We start from the raw sequence: 20538 nt of genomic DNA, 5'->3' as shown, positions 1-20538 counted from the left end.
AGACATTTAAACCACAGGATTTCAGCACATATATGGATGTGGACCTGGAGAAAGGAAACTCGATGTTTTACGTTCTGAGGTCTGGAAGTGGAAAGACACCCAAGTGGCAACATCTCACAGGTGGTGAGAAGCCAAGAAACAGAGCACTGAAGAATAAGGGTAGAAGCAATTATGAAACTGAATAAAAACCCTCAGTAAGATGTAAGTGGCAAAAAAAAGTGAGATTGTTTATGCTTTTGTCCACCATCACACCCCTAGTTCCCATAGGTCTAGCACTCTGTAAAATATTCACATACTTCCTGGAAGAATTAGATCAGACTCGGAGAATAAACAAGTGTGAGAGAAACAACACAAGTGGTTAAAAGACCTCTCACAAAGATAAAAAAAAAATCACAGGAAAAAGAAAAGCAATGAAGTCAGGAGAAAAGCTAAAGAATACTACAGAAGTCAAAGCAAAGCCCTGGGATAGGTGAATGACAACAGACATGATCTTCAAGGGAAGCATCTACTCTGCCCTACCTTGCGTGGTTGGAAATCATACTTCACACAGTGCTGGAAACCTTTTCCTTTGGACTTCAGAGATGTGACTATCAAACAGTTGCCAACAAAATGAGCAGAGTAACCAACTCCTTTGCTAGTACGAAAACTGTATTAATACAAGAATATAAAAACTCTAGTTAAAAAAAATATACCAATGCCTACTAAAACCTTACACAATAAAACTTCATTTTCTGTACAGTCACATTTAACACATTGGCCAAATGGAAACTAAAACATAAGGTTTATGGTAACTAAAAAATTAGGAATTTAACTCAAAAATGACCATGAAAATTTTTTATATTTAAATGTAAAATACCACAGACATAAAACAAATTAATGATCAAAATGTCTACTGGGCAGACTTCATCTACTGGGAAGGACCATCTCCACTTAGCCCATTCCAATCTCATTTCAACATAGTTCATGTTGTCAAAACAACTTGGTCTCTAATCTCCTATGCTTGTTAAAAGACCTTACCAAAAAAGAGCTGATTTTAATGATAATGTGAGTGAGCAAATAAGTATATATATTTTAGTCTAACTAAGAACATGAATACTAAACAATCTTATTTTGTTATAATTTCTTTCCTGGCTATTATAATTTTTAACCTCTATATCAATTATACTTATAGAAATGAAAGAGTAAATACACTCTAGTGAGAACTAGTGTTTTATCTACTACATTAGATATTAGTAATCCTATGATCTCTTAACAGATTTACCTTTGATTCTTATACTGTAAGTAGAAAAGAAAATAAAAATGTAAAGACACCTAGAATAATTAGTAAATAAATAAATATTAGCTATATGGGCTTTATGATAGTGTCTAATTTTAAAATTCAAGTACATAAAGACAAAAGTCCTAAATAAAGCATATTACTTACCAATAAAGATAAGGTTTATCCTTATCAACATTAATGTTATTTAATGGATCCATACGAAACCAAGTGTTGAGAGTGAAGCCATTCTGGTAAGGCCACTTTGCAATAGGAGGCAATGCAATTGCCTACAAGACAATGAAACTTGGTAAATTATCAGTTAAATGAAATACAAAGTCACTACAGTCAAACTCCCCTTCCCCCCAAAAAAATAAAAAAAAAACTTTATTATTTCAATTATATACTCTCCACATGCTGTTTGTTGAAATACATAGTAGATGAAGTATCATTTCTAGCATGTTCAGCAGGCTCCAGACTGTTCTGCAAACCCCTCCTCTAATTCCCACAATATAGACATGTGACTGACAAACATTCCTCAGAATTTTCTAATTCTGATGCTTTATGCTAGTTTTTAGTAGGACTTCATTTTTTTAATGAAGCTAGAATAGTTACAGCTGAGAAAACCTGCCCTGGAAAGTGTTAATGGAGTAAGAGCCAAGCTCTAAAGCACTGTGAAGCCAAACATAACGGGTAAACAAGGCACATGGTGATGTATATCCACAATCCCAGCCTCAGGAAAGCTGATGAAGGACTGTGAGGTAGAGGCTAGTCAGGGCTACATAACAAGATTGTCTCCAACCCCCTCCCCAACAACAACAACAAAAGAACCACAGACACATACAATATGATTTTATCAATTTTATTCATAGGGCAATCTAAAAAGGACAAACTAATAGAACACCAAGTAAACTCAGATAACAGAGAAATAGGTAAAAATAAACACGTGTATTTAAGCTTACCGCAGCACTACACCCAGGGAAATTGAAAAATGTATCAGGACCATGTCTTTGTGGCATCTGATTAAGAACTGACAATAATTTTACAGCATGCCTTGGCTGAGAAAACAATGAAAGAAATAGTCATTGTAGAAGTTAGCAATAATACCTAATAGAACACTAATCAATGGACTGTATGGTAACTATTGGGAAAATTGCATTTAAATGATTTACTAAATGGTTTAAGAAGGAAGTAGTTATCATTACCAATTCAAATATATGGCTCTCCAGGGACAATCTGTTGAACATTAAGTACTAATGTACTGGTATTGAAGACTCCTCCCTCTGCCCAGAGCTTACCCAGATTCCATTTTCTCCTCGAAGCATGCTGAATAAAAGTTTCAGTTCCTTGACAGTGATGCTGTAGCTGGCAAGAACCCCGAGCATATCAACTAGAAGATCTGCAGAAGAGAATAAAGTTACTCTACACTCTAGGCAAGAGCTCATCTGTCAAGCTACTATATTTTGAAGGGGAAGAAAGATACCAAATGTTACTTCTATTTAAAAATCTAAAATACCTAAGTGTCCTCATGAATGACTATTTTGTTTCATAATGGAGACACAGATTTGTTACAAGTAGGAAAAGGGAGGTAAAAATATTCAAAGGTATCAAGACTTAGCATTGCACACCGGCTATTTTCAAACTGGCAGCTGACCAATAAAACATGGTAGTGAACCATTTAGTTATTGAGTAATTAACAATTTTGAGCATTTACTCCACATGGGGCACTATTCTAAGGGCTTTATATGTACTAATATCAGAAATCCTCAAAGCCAGACTATAAGTTTTTAAATATCATCTCCTTTTAAAATTGAATAAATTATGGCCCAGAAAACTTAGTCACATTGCCCAAAAATGTATGCCCAGTGAACAGCAGAGTCAGTATTCAAACACAGGCAGTATGAATTCTCTCACTGCCACTCACTAATCTACAACTGGATCTAATTTAAAAACAATGTTTCTGATTTTCATTATGCTAATGTGAATGTTTATGAATATGTAACAGACACAACTCACCAAATAATGACAAAAATTAATCTTGTGTCTGGTTACTTCCTCTATACATTATGATTAATATTTCTCTCAATATTCTTGTAAAAAATTAAACAATTAAATATTGATACATCTCACATTCTAAAGTGCTTATGTCATATGCAAGTGAATATAAATAGAGACATATATATATATAATGTATTACCAATTAATATAAGAAGGTAGATTAGATTATAAAATCTACATTGTCAAAAACACAGATTAATGACTGGAATTTGGGAAATTAAAATATATACTTCAAAATTCAATATGGTTATGATCAGCAATAAGTAATTCATTATTTATTACTAACTAGCACAATGAGTAAGTAATTTCTACGGTAAAATTTTGACAATGTGTATGCCATTTTTGAGAGATCTTTAAATGAAGCAAAATATCTCGTTATTTAAACAATAAAATTGTGTTTAAATATTAGTGCATAAAGCCGGGCTTCTTCCTAAGAGGAAATTCTACATAAAAATAAAAAATCTTAAAAGCTGGAACCTTTTGGCTAAAATGGCTATCACTGAAGATTTCTTAAATATTTATATAAAAAGATTTTGGCAAAACAACTTTGTATTTACAATGATCAAGATAAAGGAGATAAATTTTTAGTAAGTTACTTTTTAATTTTTTTATATATTGTAGATTATATTTTGTAAATGACCCATAACTAAGCAGTTCAGTTTAATTTTATTATAGCAGATAATTTTGCAACCACAAAAATTTTAAAGAGGAAAAAATTACTACTGCTATAAAAGATTTTATCAATGTATTACAAATATTTAGCCATATTTTAGTGATAAGTTAAATTATTAATTTTAGAGTACCTCTATAAACTTAACACACTATAGCACTCAAAGATGAGAATTTAATAGTCTGCAGGTACTCCTTCAAACTTTCAGTAAAGTATCCAAATTTTAATTCCTCTATTGTAAGTAGTTAAGCATAAGCAGCATATGTTTTTGGGTTTTTTTCCAAGACACTCATTCCCTTTTCTCATATCTTTCAGCTATAAGGTCCTTTGGGAAGGAAATGCTACTGAGAAGAAAAGATAAAAGAAGTAAAGAACCTCAGGTATAACAGAGAATGTCTTAACAAGCCCTCATTGCTTTCTTCTCACAGTGCTCATGAGTTAAGTTCCACTAACGACTATAAACCACTATGTATATAACTCTGGACACTCTAAAACTATTCTGTAAAGTAGTAGACACTTTATTCAGGGGGAAAAAAAGAAAAAGAGGGAAAATAAAAGGTCTTAAGCCCAGCTATCAGGATTGAAAGATCATACGATATCCTAAACAATTTATACTATACTACCACACACACACACACACACACACAAAAAAAAAAAATCCTGCTAAATAACTCTAAATATTGAAAGTAATGAATGTTTAATCTCAGTTTTAGTCATGTTATTATTCATCCAAAATCATGCTCAACAGAAATACATGCCACTTTGGACATGATTTCAAAATAGTAAGAAAACCAAATTTTGAAAACTTTTTAAATTTAAAATCCATTCTTGTTAACCTCACTGTTCATTTCTTTCTTTCATGATGTTTTCTTCTGAAAATTTAAAAATTAAAAGTCCATATATGAAAACATTAAAATTTCTCTGGGTCTGAACTATTTGTAAGGGCTAAATATATTGTTATACAGTCAAATTAGCACTTTGAGAATTGTGTAAATATTTTTACGTCAAAATATATATAGACTAAACATATATTTTGTCAAAAAAACCAAACCAAACAAAATAAAAACTTAATTTTTTCAAGCTCCATTTATTTTCTAGAAATAACTGCTGTTGTAGGATCATCAGCCAAAACATTTCTATTGAAACATATTTAACCACAGAGGAGACTCACCTTGCAGAGAGCTAAGAGTAAGCAGTAACAAATCCAGGATTTCAAGGTTATTATTTCAAATAATATAATAAGCAAAATAAACTAAAACTACTCTACATCCATTTTATATTCTACTCCACAATATGTGTTATTGTGGTTGGATGAGACCGGCCCCTATAGGCTCACATATTTGAATTCTTTGCCTCCACTTGGTGGAATTGTTTGGAAAGGACTAGGAGGCATGGCCTTGTTAGAGGAGGTGTGTCAGCTGGGGCCATTAGTGTGCCTCTCTCTGCTTCTAACTAGGAAATCAAGATGAGAGCTCTCTGTTGTTCCTGCTGCCATGTCTTTGCTCTGTCATCATGGACTCTACCTTCTGAAACTGTAAGCCCAATAAAACGTTTTTTTTTTTTTCTTAAGTTACTTTGGTTGTGGTGTCTTATCACAATAAGAACGCTAGGAAAAAGTTAACAGAGAAATGTCCCCAAAAAATATGAAGACAAATATAGGTACTTTCAAAAGATATATTCTGCTGATTCTTCAGGTTCCAGGTGCAGCAGATTGGGAAGCATGGAGCTAGAGTAACTTGGTAAATGGCGCTGACCTACATATTGTGATATTTTAAATATGTTAATAGTTTAGTTATATGTGTCATAAAAATATTGCTTATTTTTCTGATAATTTTCTAATGTACTTATGTTTTTATGTAACTATGTTTGCCCAGTACAATTCTGTTTTCTCTTCTAGTCTGAACATTTCAATTAACATAAAAGGCAATTTGTCCATTTATTCCTATTTGCTTATTTTAAATTAAGGCAATTTCTACAAATCTGTTTTCACTGTAGACTGTAAAGAGGTCCAGGACCCTACGATTATTGAAGTCTCACTTTTCTCTCAGGCCACACCTTACGTACCTGCTATCATGTCATCTACGGCACTCATTTTCAGCAGGACCTGCTCAATCAGCCCCACTTCCGTGCTGGTCTGTAAATTCCGAACACTTTTTCGTAGGATGGCTGTAAACATGCTCCATATTTCTGCTTGACATGTTACATCACAGTGCTCCAAAAGCTCTGTCATGCACGTTATGCTCTCAGCATCCTGGATAATAAAATTCATCTCCAAATCAAATTCCCCACCAACCAGCTGAAAGTAAACAGGAAAAAAAAAAAAGTAAGTAGAAATGACGTGGGAGGTTATTTACAACATTAATATAGAACAATATCAAACAATCAAGTGTCAAGGAAGTACGGACACTAAAAATGTTCTAAGTCATCTTGCATAAGGCAAATTTTGATCAAAGTTTAAGAATTACAGGGGCTAGAGAGATGGCACAGAGGTTAAGAGCACTAGCTATTCTTCCAAAGGTCCTGAGTTCAATTTCCAGCAACCATATGGTGGCTCACAACCATCTATAATGAGATCTGGTGCCCTCTTCTTTCATGCAGGCAGAACACTGTATACATAATAAACAAATAAATATTTTTTAAAAAAAGAAATACAGATATAAGGAATGAAACAGGCAAAAAGAAGTCTAATTTTTACAGAGATGGAAGGAAAATAGCACATTCAAATCTAGAGAAACACACAAACTACAGCAAATAATTATGGAGTGGGATTCAGGTCAAATTCCCTTTTAAAAAGATCAGAAGGAATACAGTATCTAAGGATAGATATTAAGACAAAATTCACTTTCATTTTTCTATTACTGAAGTTATAGGGAAAAAAGATATAATAAAAAAGTAGCTTGGTTCAATTTCAACATAGAAAATGAAATATGAAACTGATGAAAGAACAACTTACAGTAAGTATAGAAACATGAAAAGAATAATTTGAACAGAGAAATATGTAAGGCCTTATAATCTTCTTCTAAACCATACAAATTAAAAAAGGAGAAAGTTGGTTTACTGTCAACATTATGACTTTTGGCAAATGACTCAAAAGTTACTACTGTTCCCATCAACATGCTACTTTATAAACCATTACCAGCCCCACTAAATGCACAGTAACAGATGAATACACAGAGAACAAAATACTATGACATGCTTACTCTCTGTTGATCAAACCACATGAATTATTACTGTGGTAGTTAGACTAAGAATGTCCCCCAGAGATGGCACTATTTGAAAGGATTAAGAGGTGTGGCCTTGTTGAAGGAAGTGTGTCACTAGGGGTGGGCTCTGAGGTTTCAAAAGCCCAAGCCAGGCCCAATGATTCTCTTTTCCTGATACCTATAGATCCAAATGTAGAATTCTCAAGCTATTTCTCCAGCACTATGTCTGCCTACATGCCACCATGCTCCCTGCCATGATAACAATGGACTAAACCAATGATCCCATTTAAAAAAAAAAAAAAAGAAAGGAAAGAAAAAAGTATGGCTACAGATCCCCAGTGTCAACATCTGGCATCAGCATACATCCACGTGCACACATAAACATGTTCACATTCACACACTCCCAACATACAGAAGTACAAGACACAACAGCAGCCACAGTCAGTATTAGGTGAAGATTTGTTATCAGGAGAGCTAGAACAACCCCAACTTCCCATCTAAAACATAGACTCATCTGACCCAGTAGAGATGAAGACCCATAAAACCAAGCCAGCGGGTCTTAAGTTTCCAGCCAACACAGTGTACTACACCATGATACTTTATCTTCTTGAGTATCTATCAAACCCAACTATTATTTCATCATTCCATACAAATACAGAATGCCTATCTATTCATTATTGTATGTCTAATTAACCTGAGTCATCACTGTATGAAGTTGTTCATGAGTCATTAGCAACCCAGAAGAGGTTTTCCATCTCACTGATATAAATATTTACTGATGACTCTAACAACAGATATAAAGCTGTACATGACCCTGTACATAAATCTGTAGAAGCACACAGTAATAAGAACATGAAAAGGAAAAGGACAGCACTAATTTTTTTTTTTTAATCTGCTAAACCGGTTTTAAATACTGTAGCAGAACCTGGTATAAATTCCTCAAGTATATAAATAAATAAAGTAAATATATATAAGAGGACTCAAATAAAAGAGAAATGGGCTACTTTAAACAAATCTAATGCCCACAATTCTAGCAATTAAGCTCTGCTACATAAAGTCTAAGTTTTCATCTTTCATAGTCAATAACATTACATCCTTCTATGTATCATTTTAATTACAAAAAATAAGAGTCAAGGTTCCATGATTTCTTGGTCCAAATAGCAAAAACATGTTGTTTGGCTGGAGCCTCCAGCTTGCCCCTGCACCATCTTAAAGCCTCCTTCCTTTCTCCCCCTCTCACATCTCCCCTCCCCACCACTCTGCTCTCCTCTCCTCTCTTCAGAATCTCCAACAAAGGAAAGGCATCCAAAAGCCCAGGTTCACATTCTGGCCAGGTATTGCAGCTTCCTCCCCGGAAGTTGCCAGCCACTCAAGTTCTGCCTAAGCACTCAGCTTTTCACCATACTTGGGCATAAACCCAGCTTTTGGTAGACACAACATCACCCCCAGCCTACAACCTATAAAATCTCCCTGCTTTAGTTGCTGGGAGTTTAATGCTGGGTTGCAACTCCTCTGGCCCCAATCTCTGGAACCAGAGAACCCACCTAGGAGTTGCTCTCAATAAACCTGTTGTTATTTTTTTTCTTCCAATTTGGCTTATTTGACTTACTTTGTTGGCAGAAAACTTATTATTGGGGTGGGGGCAGAAAACTTTTTACATGCCTCAGAGATATTTTGTGGAGAGTATCTATTTCATGTAGAAAAAGCTAGTCTTTCTAACTTATATGGTGATTGCTAACATAGTTGTGTTAAAGAGACTGTTGTAGGAAACCCTTCCGAAATTAGCAAAATACTCATCCATCTATTTAACAAGTGGTCCAATAGTCATCAGCAGCTAAATCATATAAATAAAAGCAGTGAGTGGCCTTATTATTCAAACAACAATCTACCAATCCTGTAAAGAAAAGATGTAACTGCTTTTAGAGGGAAAGTGAAGACAAGTGAATTAAACATAATCTGGGTCAGACAGAAGTGTGAGATTCAGATTTCTTATTTAGATAGAAAGTGCCTTTTACTTTAAAGTCAGAGGTGTAGATATACAGGCTAAAGTTATGTTTTAAGTTTAAATTACTATGCCTAAGACCTATAAAACAAAAATGCCTCTAACCTCTAAGTCTCACTTGCCCAAGGACAAGACAACTTCCTGGAATGCTGGGGGCTGTTGTTTATGTAAGAAAACAAGCCACATGTTTTCACTTCTGTAAACAAGGTTGGCTGCCCCAAGTGACAGGATGTGCTTGATCACACATAGACTGGAGGTATGTAGGCAACAAGTATGTCAGGATGTACGCTTGCCCTTGGGAGAAGGCAGGAAGTGCATTGCCTTCTGGGTTTTGTCTTTATAAGCACCAGACTAGCATAACTCTTGGCCATTCTCTGGGAATCCCAGGTGTGACCTGGCCAGTGTTCACTATCCTGGCAAATATTTAATAAAGCATACTTCAAATTTGGCTCAAAAATTGTGGTAATGGTCTTATTCTCTCCCAGTGGGATTAACAGTAGACTTGCTTTAAAAAAAATAAATAAATAAATGGCATGGTTAGAGTAACTATGAAGAAAAACAGATTGCTGTTAAGAAATGACAATTCTAGAGAGAGCAAACCACAAAAATAAAATCACTGGGGAAGTAGAAATTATTTGGTAGTTACTGGCATTTTTGTTTAGCTTTGATCCTCTAAACTGACCTTGAACTCAAACCCTCTTGCCTTAGGCTAAACTGCTGGAATTATAGGCATGAGCTACCATGTCCACCTAGAAAGTAGATTTGTAATGTTCAATTACAGGAGAATCCACAGTACTTTCTGAAAGAGAAAAATCATAGAAAACATTCTGAAAGGCAAAGGATGTGGCACAAGAAAGTCCAAGCCCGAGGTCACATTGCCAGCATTGGGAAGAAATAAAGAATAGCAAAAAGGTGTGGGAAATCCCTGTACCATAGAATCGAAATGACTAGCAAGTCCCTGAGACTAAGAAGTCTCAGTGTACTGCTTTGGCCCTCTGTTCTTACAGAAAATTCTGTTCTTTACCCCACCCAGGAATCAGTCAAGTAAGTTAATATGAAATAAACATCAGAGCTGAGCTGTTTTAATGACAATAACTTATTTACATAAAGTATATTGATAAAGCATTTGGGATATAAAATAATGACTAGAAAATACTTTGTCTTGTGAAAAAATTAAGAATTTAATTACTAATATTTTATTTTATTTACTATTTTCAGAATCACAAGCTATTGGGATATTATGTATTACTAGGATATTTAGTTTATTGGGATATTATTGGGATATTCATTATTACTTTGATCAAAAGGAACAATTATAAACCAGTTGGGGTTCTTTGCAATTCTTTGCAATTCATTTATTACAATAAACTCTAAAATTATAACATTGTTCATTAAATCTCAATGTGCTACGCAGATTTAGTCTCCTTCCTATTTCTAGATAGTGACATTAAAAGCCACTTTTTATCTAAAACACTGTATACATTTATTCCTATATATGGCATAGTTTTCCCTTAAACCTTAGATATTTTAACTTTTATTATGTCTCCAAGATCACCAATCATAAATCTCCAAATATCTATCAATACTAATGCTTAGATACAACTTAACCCCAAAAACCTTTCCCAAAAAAAGTGCCTTTCTTTAAATTTCCATTATAATCCATCCACATATCAATCACTAAATAATATTAGGGACCAAACATGTACATTCTCCAAAATCCACTGAATGAAGTCTTAATCTCCAACTTGGTAGTGTTAGAAGCCATTGTCTTTGGAACATAACTAATTGAGACAGAAATCATAAGAGCAGATCTCTCAATATGAAATTTGTGTTTATATAGAAGGAAGACATTCCAGATCTTTGTCTCTCTGCGACAAGATAATACTATGGGAGATAGCTATCTGTAAGCCAGGAAATGGTTTTCATCCAGATCCATTATACTAGCAACTAGACTGTAAGAACTCCCAGCTTCTTCTAGAACTATATGGACTGATTGGCCATACATCATATACAGCCCATGGGCTACCATCTATGGAATTTGTTTTCTAGACTGACAGACACATGTTTGTTTTATGGAATTGATTTACATCTCACATATTATAACAAGCTCTTTAAGAACAAGAACCATTTATCAACTATATATTATACCACAAGCATACTGCCAAGCACATATAAGCTATTCTATACTCCATTCTGGAGTATAGAAAGACAGAAGGTATGAAGGTAGCAGATTTTACTTTGAAGTCAGTTCTCAAGCTGTCTGCTGAGTTTTGTACTCAATGTTTTCATTTTCTATTTTTTTCAACAATTAATTACTCAAGTTCCTATATAACTTTTTTAAGGCTGTAGAGATCATTACAGAGCCAAAGATATTTTTTCAACTCTTTATATACCTCTGCTGCCTTACTTTTTCTTCTGTTATTAAGGTTTCATATGAAACAAAATTTAAGGGACACACTCTTGACTTAAGAAGGTGTCTTAGTGTTACTATTGCAATGATACACATGAGCAAAAGCAACTTGGAGAGGAAAGGGTTTATTTCACTCACAGTTCCATATAACTGTTCATCATCAAAAGTAGTAAAGGCAGGAACTGAAGCAGGGCAGGAACCTGGAGGCAAGAGCTGACTCAGGGGCCATGGAGGAGTGCTGCTTACTGGCTTGCTCCCTATGGCTTCTCAGCCTGCTTTCTTATAGAAACCAGGACCACCAGACCAGGGGTAGCCCCATACACAATTCCCCCTACCCCTACCCTATCAATTAAGAAAATGCCCTACAGGCTTGCCTACAGCCTGATTTTATGGAAACATTTTCTCAATTGAGGCTCCCTCCTCTCTGATGACTCTTGCTTGTATCAAGTTGACATAAAAAAAAAAATACTGGCCAGCATAGAAGGAGAAACTTTTACCAAGTATATTCAGTATGTTATACATAACTGTCAGTTGTTAAAATCAGACTTAAATGTTTCCACTTTCAGTTTTTATTTTCAAGTGAAATCAGTTTGTAACACATTTCTTTGAAAAAGCAACTTGGGAGTGACAACACACACACACACACACACACACACACAGACACACACACAGTGGGCACACTCAGTATTGTACTACTGAGTGTACACATATGTACCCAAAATGCTGGCAAAAGTATAAGAATCAACTTTCAAAACTACTAGATTCTAGTAACAACCAAATAAAGAAGCCACTGCTTTTGCTAACAACACTGTGGAATATTAAATAATCTTGCCTACCATTCTACCATTTCCTACACCCTAGACTGGCAACAGTCATAAGAACTCAGGGTACGAACTGCCATTTCCAGAAGCAGCAGTCTTACCCCTATTCACAAAGACCTTTGTGCCTTTGTGGATCTCCATCTGCTTGGCAACTCCAAGACAGGCACAAAGCATCCCCTTTTGTTTCCACTACCACAGCTTTCGAAGGCTAGCTAACAACATCTAGAAGCACAAGGATTGGCTGTAGCAGCCTGGAGCAAGAGGTAACATTTGTGACAAGAAAGAAAATATTCAAGTGCAAAAAGGAGATGTGTGAGGTTATAAGGTCTTTTTAATGCTCCCAGGTACAGAAGGGAATTAAGAAAGCCATAAACATGCCCTAGGCATTAGCACACTCAAAAAAGAAGTAGTAAGGCTCAGAATTTTGACCTCCAGTTAGCCCTTAGGCTCTACAGGATGCAGCACCGTCCCAAGGACTGAGTATTTTCATCTTTTTTCTTTTCTTTCTTTTTTTGATTCTAGGCTTTTACAGTAACTGTCAAAACAAGCCAAAGAAACAGAAACAGAATTCAAAGGTCACAAACAACAGAGAATGCAAAACTCTTAGACACTTATGAGAGTCACTGTAAAAACAAAACCACACACACACACACACACACACACACACACACACACACACACACACACACTACATATATATATATATCCATAATCAGAAGTAATCAGAAGACAGGCAGGTCTTATATCAAATATTTCTACATTATACTTTTTTTTAAAAAAATGACAATTCCCAAGGCTAAAGTAACTAAATAGAAGAATGACTGTTACTAGTATGATGTGAGGTCCTGGGTCTAATTTCCAGCAGGATTTTTTGAAAGTCAAGTTTGAAAAAAATCTGAAGCCTAAAAATAAGTAAGTAAGTATGGTCCATCTAAAAAACGAAGAAAAATTAACAGAGCACCTAGAAGAAAGTGCAGGCATGGCTTAGACTCACTAGACAAAGATTTGAAACCAACTATCTTAAATGGCTCTAATAAAGGAAATCAAAGACAAGGGAGGAGGGACTAGAAGAATAAAATCTCAACAAATAGAAATCAACAAAGACAACTAGTCTAAAAGGGCAAATTAAAAGTCTGTGAACAGAACAACGAAAATGCAGATTAACCAGCAGGTCTGAGCAGGCAACAAGAACTTATATTCTGATAACTTCCTTTTACTTTTTAATTAATTTTCTCAAAGTAAAATTGCAAATATGTGCTTTTAAAACATTCACATTCAAGTATCTTCTGAGTCTCCTCCCCTCATCTGAACAAGCAAAAACAAATATTTTTTTTTAAGGTCAGTATTATACTACCTGAGTTGTTAAAAATTTACATAATTTTTTACTTCTATTGAAAATTAGCATACTGAATAATGGGTTTCATTGCAGTATTTTCATATATACCTTGTTCTTTTGTCAGGACTTTTTAAAATTAGGTATTTTTTAGTAATTTCATACATAAATACAACATATTTAGACTATATCCACTCCATATTTCCTCCCTTCAGCTCCTCCCAGACCTTCCCCAACTACTTCCTACTTCAAACTTGGTGTCTTCTAATTTTTTTAATAGCTCACTGCGAACAAGCAGTGACAAGAGTATGCACACCAGTGTAGGACCATCAACTGGAGCTTAGCAACCTAACATGGGCCAGGCCACTGAAGAAACTGACTCTTCCCTCTCTCAGCAGCTATCAACTTCCAAATGCTCTTCTGTTAGGGGTGGGGTTAGTTAGCCAATCCTCTGTGTTGATGTGTTGACTGCTTTGATTTTGTGCATAAAAACACCACTGCTTTGAGTTCATGAAAGCAACAGCCCTGTCATGTCCAAAAGACACCATTTCAAACTGTCCTATCTTACATCTGGCCCTTAGAATCTTCCCACCCCTCTTTCTCCATATTACCTGAGCCTTGTGGAAGAATTATATCCTCCTTGTCCACTTGCCTGCTCCATCTGCCTACCCTGCAGTGATCACTCTCTACCTAACAGTAGCCTCCTTTCTACTGTCTCTACTGTCATGCCACACGAGCTCTATTACAATCTTCTGTACTACTTCAAAATCTCCCATTCCTTTCAGACTCCCTTCTAGTTCCATAACACTCACGTGCATACTGCACATACATATACATAAAATCTAAAACCTACATGAGAGAAAATATGGCATCCTTTTAATGAGTCAGGCTTATTTCACGTAATGTCAGGAGCTCCAGTTCAACATTCTGATCTCTGGATCCATCCATTTTTTTTTCACAAGTCATCAATACATTTTTGTTTATAGCTCAATAAAATTCCATTGTGTAAACATGCATGTTTTCTTTTATTCTCTCATCTGTTTATAGATATCTAAGTTGGTTCCATTTATTAGATATTATGCATAATGCAGCTATAAATATGAATGTGTAAATATCTCTATAGTAAGATGTGGAATCCTTTGGGGAGCATAGCTAGGTTCTATAGTAAGTAGTTCTATTTTCAGTGGGTTTTTTTTAGAAATAGCCATAGTGACTGTACCAGTTTACATTCCCACCAGCAGTAGTAATAATTCCTTTTCCCCACATTTGTTGTCCTTTGTTTTTTTGATACTAGTCAATATTACTGGAGTGGAAATGTAATCACAATGTAGTTTTAATTTGATTTTACTTCCCTGATGTTGTCAAGGATGATAAACACATTTTAAAATGTGTATTGGCCATTCAGTTTTCTTCTTTTGAAAATTATTTTTTAGTCCATTTTGTGCATTTGTTGATTGGAAGATTTGGGTGATTTTGTTTTTTGGGTTTTTTTTTGTGTGTGTGTGTGTGTGTGTGTGTGTGTGTGTGTGTGTGTGTGAATGCACATGCACGTGTGCTCAATTTTGCAGTTCTTTAATGAAGTCTAGAAATTAACACCCTCTTTCTGCAGGCTGCCTCTTCACTCTGGGAATTGTTTCCTTTGCTCATTTCCTATAATCTCATTTGCAAAGTCTTGGTGTTATTATCTTTGCTACTGAAGTCCTTTTCAGAAAGGCTATACCTAGATCTTCATATTTACCTATCAGTTTTAGGAGACTTTATATCCAAGTCCTTGATCCAGTTTGAACTGATTACTAAGTAGGGTGAGAAAAAAAGAGTATAGTTTCCGCCTTCTATGTGGATATCCAATTTATCAACACCATTTGTTGAAGAAGCTGTTTTTTCTAGATGTATGTTTTTTATATCTTTGTAAAATAATTAAATTACTTTAGTTGTATATTTTATTTCTGAGTCCTCCATTCCATTGGTCTACATGTCCCTTTTTGTGTCAGTACCATGCTGTTTTATCACTTAGAGTTCTGTAGTATAATTTGGTGCCAGCTACTCTAATAACCCAGCATTGTTCTTTCTGCCTTAGCATGTATTGCTGTTTGTTTGTTTGGAGTGGAGTCTTTTGTACTTCCATGTGAATTTTAGTATTGTTTTTCTCATTCTGTGAAGAATATCAAAGGAATCTTGGAGGACATTGTATAGAATCTGTAGACTGCTTTTGAAAACTTGACCATTTTCACATATTAATTTTGCCAATCCATAAGAACAAAAAGTCATTTTATCGTTAGTGACCTATTCAATTTCTGTCTTTGGTATCTTAGACATTTTAATGTAGAGGAATTTTGCCTTTCTGGTTAGAAAGATTCCTAGTTTTTGTTGTTTGTTTATAAGCTATTGTAAATAAGATGTATTTGCTAATTCTTAGCAAGTTCATTATTGGTACAAAAAAAGCTGATTTTCTTTTAAGTGACTTTTTTAGCCTGTTACAGCTCTAATCACTTTCTGGCTAGAGTCTTAAGGGTCTTTTAAGTATAGGATCATAGTAGTTACAACTACAGATAACTTGATTTCTTTCTTTCCTATTTGTTTCATTTCTTTTTTCTTTTCTTACTGCTCAAGTATGATTTTGAGCTGATTTATCTAATTGATATTAAGGTAATACTGGATTCACAAACAGGTTGTAAGACATACCTAAAACTGAGAATAGGGTACTGATGTCTCCTGATATTATACACAAGAAACTACAAGACACTTTATGTCTTTTGGAGTTTGGGAAATTGGGAACCTTAATGTCCATCTTCACAGTTGTTTTATCCTCTTCATGATTTGTTCCCTTTAAAATAAGTAGCAATCTTCTCTCTCTTCTGACTAGTTATGGTTTGAAGTCTATCAGACAACAAAACAGCTTTGCCAGTTTGTTTTAGCTTTTGGTAGGTTGTGTCACAGTGATTTCTTCATGCACTTTTTTTTTTGGGGGGGAGGTGTTTTATACATGTTTCATTAATGTTTTCTCCTGTTTTTATTTTGTTTTTCTCACTCCTTTTGCTTGTCTGTCTCATTGCATGTGAATATTCCTAGGAGTTGCCTTCACTTGGATGTATGATGCTCCCTACCATGAGGGGAAAGCGAACTCCAGTAACAGAATGACTTGAGAGAAGTCCCAATGCTAACTTGTAAGAGAAGACATTTATGTACTTTGTGTCCCCCAAATAAAGTTCAGAGACAATAGCACTGGGGTACTTACTGAGATAAATATAATTGATATGTTTTAGAGCCTATGGGTATTATCTTAGTTTCTTTTCCAGCTCCTATAATAAACTACCCTGACAAAAGCAACTTAAAGGAGAAAGAATTTATTTTGGCTCACAGCTCAAGGGCACAATCCATTATGGCAAAAAAGACAAGTAGCAGGAGCTTAGAGCAGCGGCTCACATTGCATCCACAGTCAAGAAGTAATAAGCATTAATGTTTGTGCTCAAACCACTCTTTGTTACAGCCTACACTACCTGGATCTTCTCATCTCAACTGAAACAAGATGATCTCCGACACCATGTGCTGAGACATATCTCAGGTGATTCTAGATCCTGTCAAGAAGACAACTGAGATAAACTGCTGTGGGATGGTCTGTATGTCAAATGTGTTGCTGATTGGTCAATAAATAAATCACTGATTGGCCAGTGGCCAGGTAGGAAGTATAGGCGGGACTAACAGAGAGGAGAATAGAGAGAACAGGAAGCTGGGTGAGGGAGACACTGCCAGCCGCCACCATGACAAACAGCATGTGAAGATGCCGGTAAGCCACGAGCCATGTGGCAAGGTATAGATTTATAGAAATAGATTAATTTAAGCTGTAAGAACAGTTAGCAAGAAGCCTGCCACGGCCATACAGTTTGTAACCAATATAAGTCTCTGTGTTTACTTGGTTGGGTCTGAGGGGCTGTGGGACTGGCTGGTGAGACAGATTTGTTCTGACTGTGGGCCAGGCAGGAAAACTCTAGCTACAAATGGTGCCCAAAGTGTTGGCAAGAGTTTCCACCTAAAACCTGAGAAAAAAGATTCTAAAACGGAGCTAAAAACAGTTCCTAGTTGTTTCTCTCAAGTTAGTGGCAGCCTGCATGTTTGAGCTACTATGGCGGGTTCCTGGCATATGCGCTCCACCTGCAGTATGGCGGGAATTAGGCCTCTGCAAGTGGCACATTAAGCTGTGTGGTGGATTTAGCCTTTGCTAGTACAAAAAAAAAAAAAAAAAAAAAAAAAAAAAAAAAAAAAAAAAAAAAAAAAAAAAAAAAAGAGGTTTCTGGGCTACAAGCTGCTTTGATAGAAGCATAGACCCACTATTTCTGAGAGTTGAAGGCTCCCAGAGCTGGTGGAAAACGTACCACCGCCATGTTGGGAAGCTGAAGTGGGTGGAGCCAGCAGCCACAGCGCCAGTGCCCTTTCAGGCTTAGAGGGCTGCAGTTTAAAGCAATAGGCTCAAGCTAATATAAAAAAATAAGCCACATAAAGATGGCTACCACACAGAAAATCTGGATTATATTCTCTTTGATATTCGTAACTGAAGAAAAACATTTGATTACAAAAGCTGTTGAGTTATGCCAAAATGTATATTTTAAAGGTACCTTGACTTCAAAATTTGGATGTAAGGATATGTTGCTTTGGAAAGGAGGCTCTGCTTTTGTTTCCACAGAAAGCAAGAGGCTATGGATTTGTTCCAGATTAAGATACATCAGGTTTGACCAGCCAAGACCACCTGAAAGGTCTCCGATGACACCAGGGCCCAGACGATCCAACATCCAGAACCATTTCAAGGCAACTGGCTCAGACGATACACCCTCATGGACTACTCCATAATCCTAAAATATTCTTTGTGTCCCCATAAGATACAGCACCCCCCTCCAGCAGGAAGTAGTAAGAGAAGCTACGCCCAAATTCCCAAATATACCAAGCTGACTTTGGAGATGTATAAAGGTTAAAATCTTCCTTTTTAAGAAAAGAAAAGGGGAAGTCCTGTGAGATGGTCTGTATGTCAAATGTGTTGCTGATTGGTCAATAAATAAATCACTGATTGGCCAGTGGCCAGGTAGGAAGTATAGGCGGGACTAACAGAGAGGAGAATAGAGAGAACAGGAAGCTGGGTGAGAAAGACACTGCCAGCCGCCACCATGACAAACAGCATGTGAAGATGCCGGTAAGCCACGAGCCATGTGGCAAGGTATAGATTTATAGAAATGGATTAATTTAAGCTGTAAGAACAGTTAGCAAGAAGCCTGCCACGGCCATACAGTTTGTAACCAATATAAGTCTCTGTGTTTACTTGGTTGGGTCTGAGTGTCTGTGGGACTGGCAGGTGAGACAGATTTGTTCTGACTGTGGGCCAGGCAGGAAAACTCTAGCTACAATAAACCATCACAACTTTATCCCTTGTCAACTTGACACACAAACATCACTTCAAATCATAACCTTTCCCCTCTTGTTCCTAAAGTCTCGTGCTCATCTCATAATGAAAACCACAATCCAACTTCAAAAGTCTTCATATTCTAATAATTCTAAGACTTTAAAACTTAAAATTTCACATCTCATCTGAGACTCAAGACAATCTCTTAATTGTAAGCTCTTAGAATATAAAAAAACAAGTTATAGACTTCCAACACACAATGGCACAGAACAAAGATTCCCATTCCAAAATAGAAAAATCAGAGCACAATAAGGACCAAAGGAAGACAAAAGTCTAGCAGGGCAAACATGAAGTCCTCCAGCTCCATGTCCAGCATCTGGAACTCATAATATAATAACCTGGGTACCAAATGGCTTATGTAGCCTTACTGCTCCATCTCTGCTACCTATAGCAAATGTGTGTGTGTGTGTGTGTGTGTGTGTGTGTGTGTGTGTGTGTCCCTTTTCCTAGGCCAGCTGCACTCCATGCCTGCTGCTTTCATTGAGGATCTTCCAATAGTCCCAGCATACCAGTTTCTCAATTCCAACTTAGGCTTTAACCTTCACAGCTTCATGCAATGGCCTATCAGGACATCTTTATACAAACATTCTGGAAGGGAACAAGGGGAAACTTGCAGGAGCCAGTTTCCTCTTTCTATCATGTGGGTTCTGGGACTCACTCTCAGATCATCAGGCTTGATGGCAGGCGCTTTTGTCCACTGAGCCTTCTTACCAGGTCCAATATATACATTTAATCTAGATTATGTACATGAAATAAAATGTGGTATTTGTCTCTCTGGGTCTAGCTTATTTAACTTAAATGATTATGATTCTAACCATTTTCTTAAAATGGCATAACTTCATTCTTCTTTAAGGCTGAAGAAAACTCCCACAGTGCATACATGCCACATTTCCTTAGGGTATCTAGGCTGGCTCCAAATCTTGATTATTATAAATAACCCAGCAACAAAAACAATATGCAAGTATCTCTGCAGTCTGTTCTGGGTGTATGAACAGCAGTAGTATAGCTGGATTGCATGCTAACTTTTCAATTTTCAGGGGTTTTTTCTAAGGAATTTCCCCACTGATTCCATAGTTTCTACACTGGTTTGCATTCTCATCAGCAGTGTATTAAATTTCTTTTTCCCTATCAGTATTTGTCAAACACTTATTTTTTCAAATGAAGGAATACAAATAGCCATTAATTACAAGAAATTATGGTCAAGATCTTTAGATATTATAGAAATAAAAATCAAAACCACATTTGGCTATCATCAACAAAACTGAAAGTTCAACTGTTAGCAAGGACACCAAGGAAAGAGAATATTTAAACACTGTTGATGGGAATGTAAATTAGGCCAT

General features: G+C 35.9%; 1 protein-coding gene across 3 annotated transcripts in view; it reads right to left on the bottom strand.

Moving 5' to 3' along the window:
- Nucleotides 1–20538, bottom strand: part of Nbea (neurobeachin) — a 547801-nt gene that overhangs the window by 459851 nt on the left and 67412 nt on the right. For all 3 annotated transcript variants that reach the window (XM_059265100.1, XM_059265102.1, XM_059265101.1), the window contains exons 2-6: nucleotides 6048–6279; nucleotides 2554–2654; nucleotides 2218–2313; nucleotides 1424–1545; nucleotides 520–646 (exon numbers count right to left, since the gene is read on the bottom strand). In XM_059265100.1, the coding sequence (XP_059121083.1) occupies nucleotides 520–646; nucleotides 1424–1545; nucleotides 2218–2313; nucleotides 2554–2654; nucleotides 6048–6279 (678 nt within the window). The remainder of the gene's footprint in view (nucleotides 1–519; nucleotides 647–1423; nucleotides 1546–2217; nucleotides 2314–2553; nucleotides 2655–6047; nucleotides 6280–20538) is intronic.

The sequence above is a fragment of the Peromyscus eremicus genome, chromosome 6 (genome assembly GCF_949786415.1).
Source record: "Peromyscus eremicus chromosome 6, PerEre_H2_v1, whole genome shotgun sequence".
Lineage (NCBI taxonomy): Eukaryota > Metazoa > Chordata > Mammalia > Rodentia > Cricetidae > Peromyscus > Peromyscus eremicus.
The sequence above is the reverse complement of the archived record's forward strand: the minus strand, read 5'-3'. Positions and strand labels throughout refer to the sequence as shown.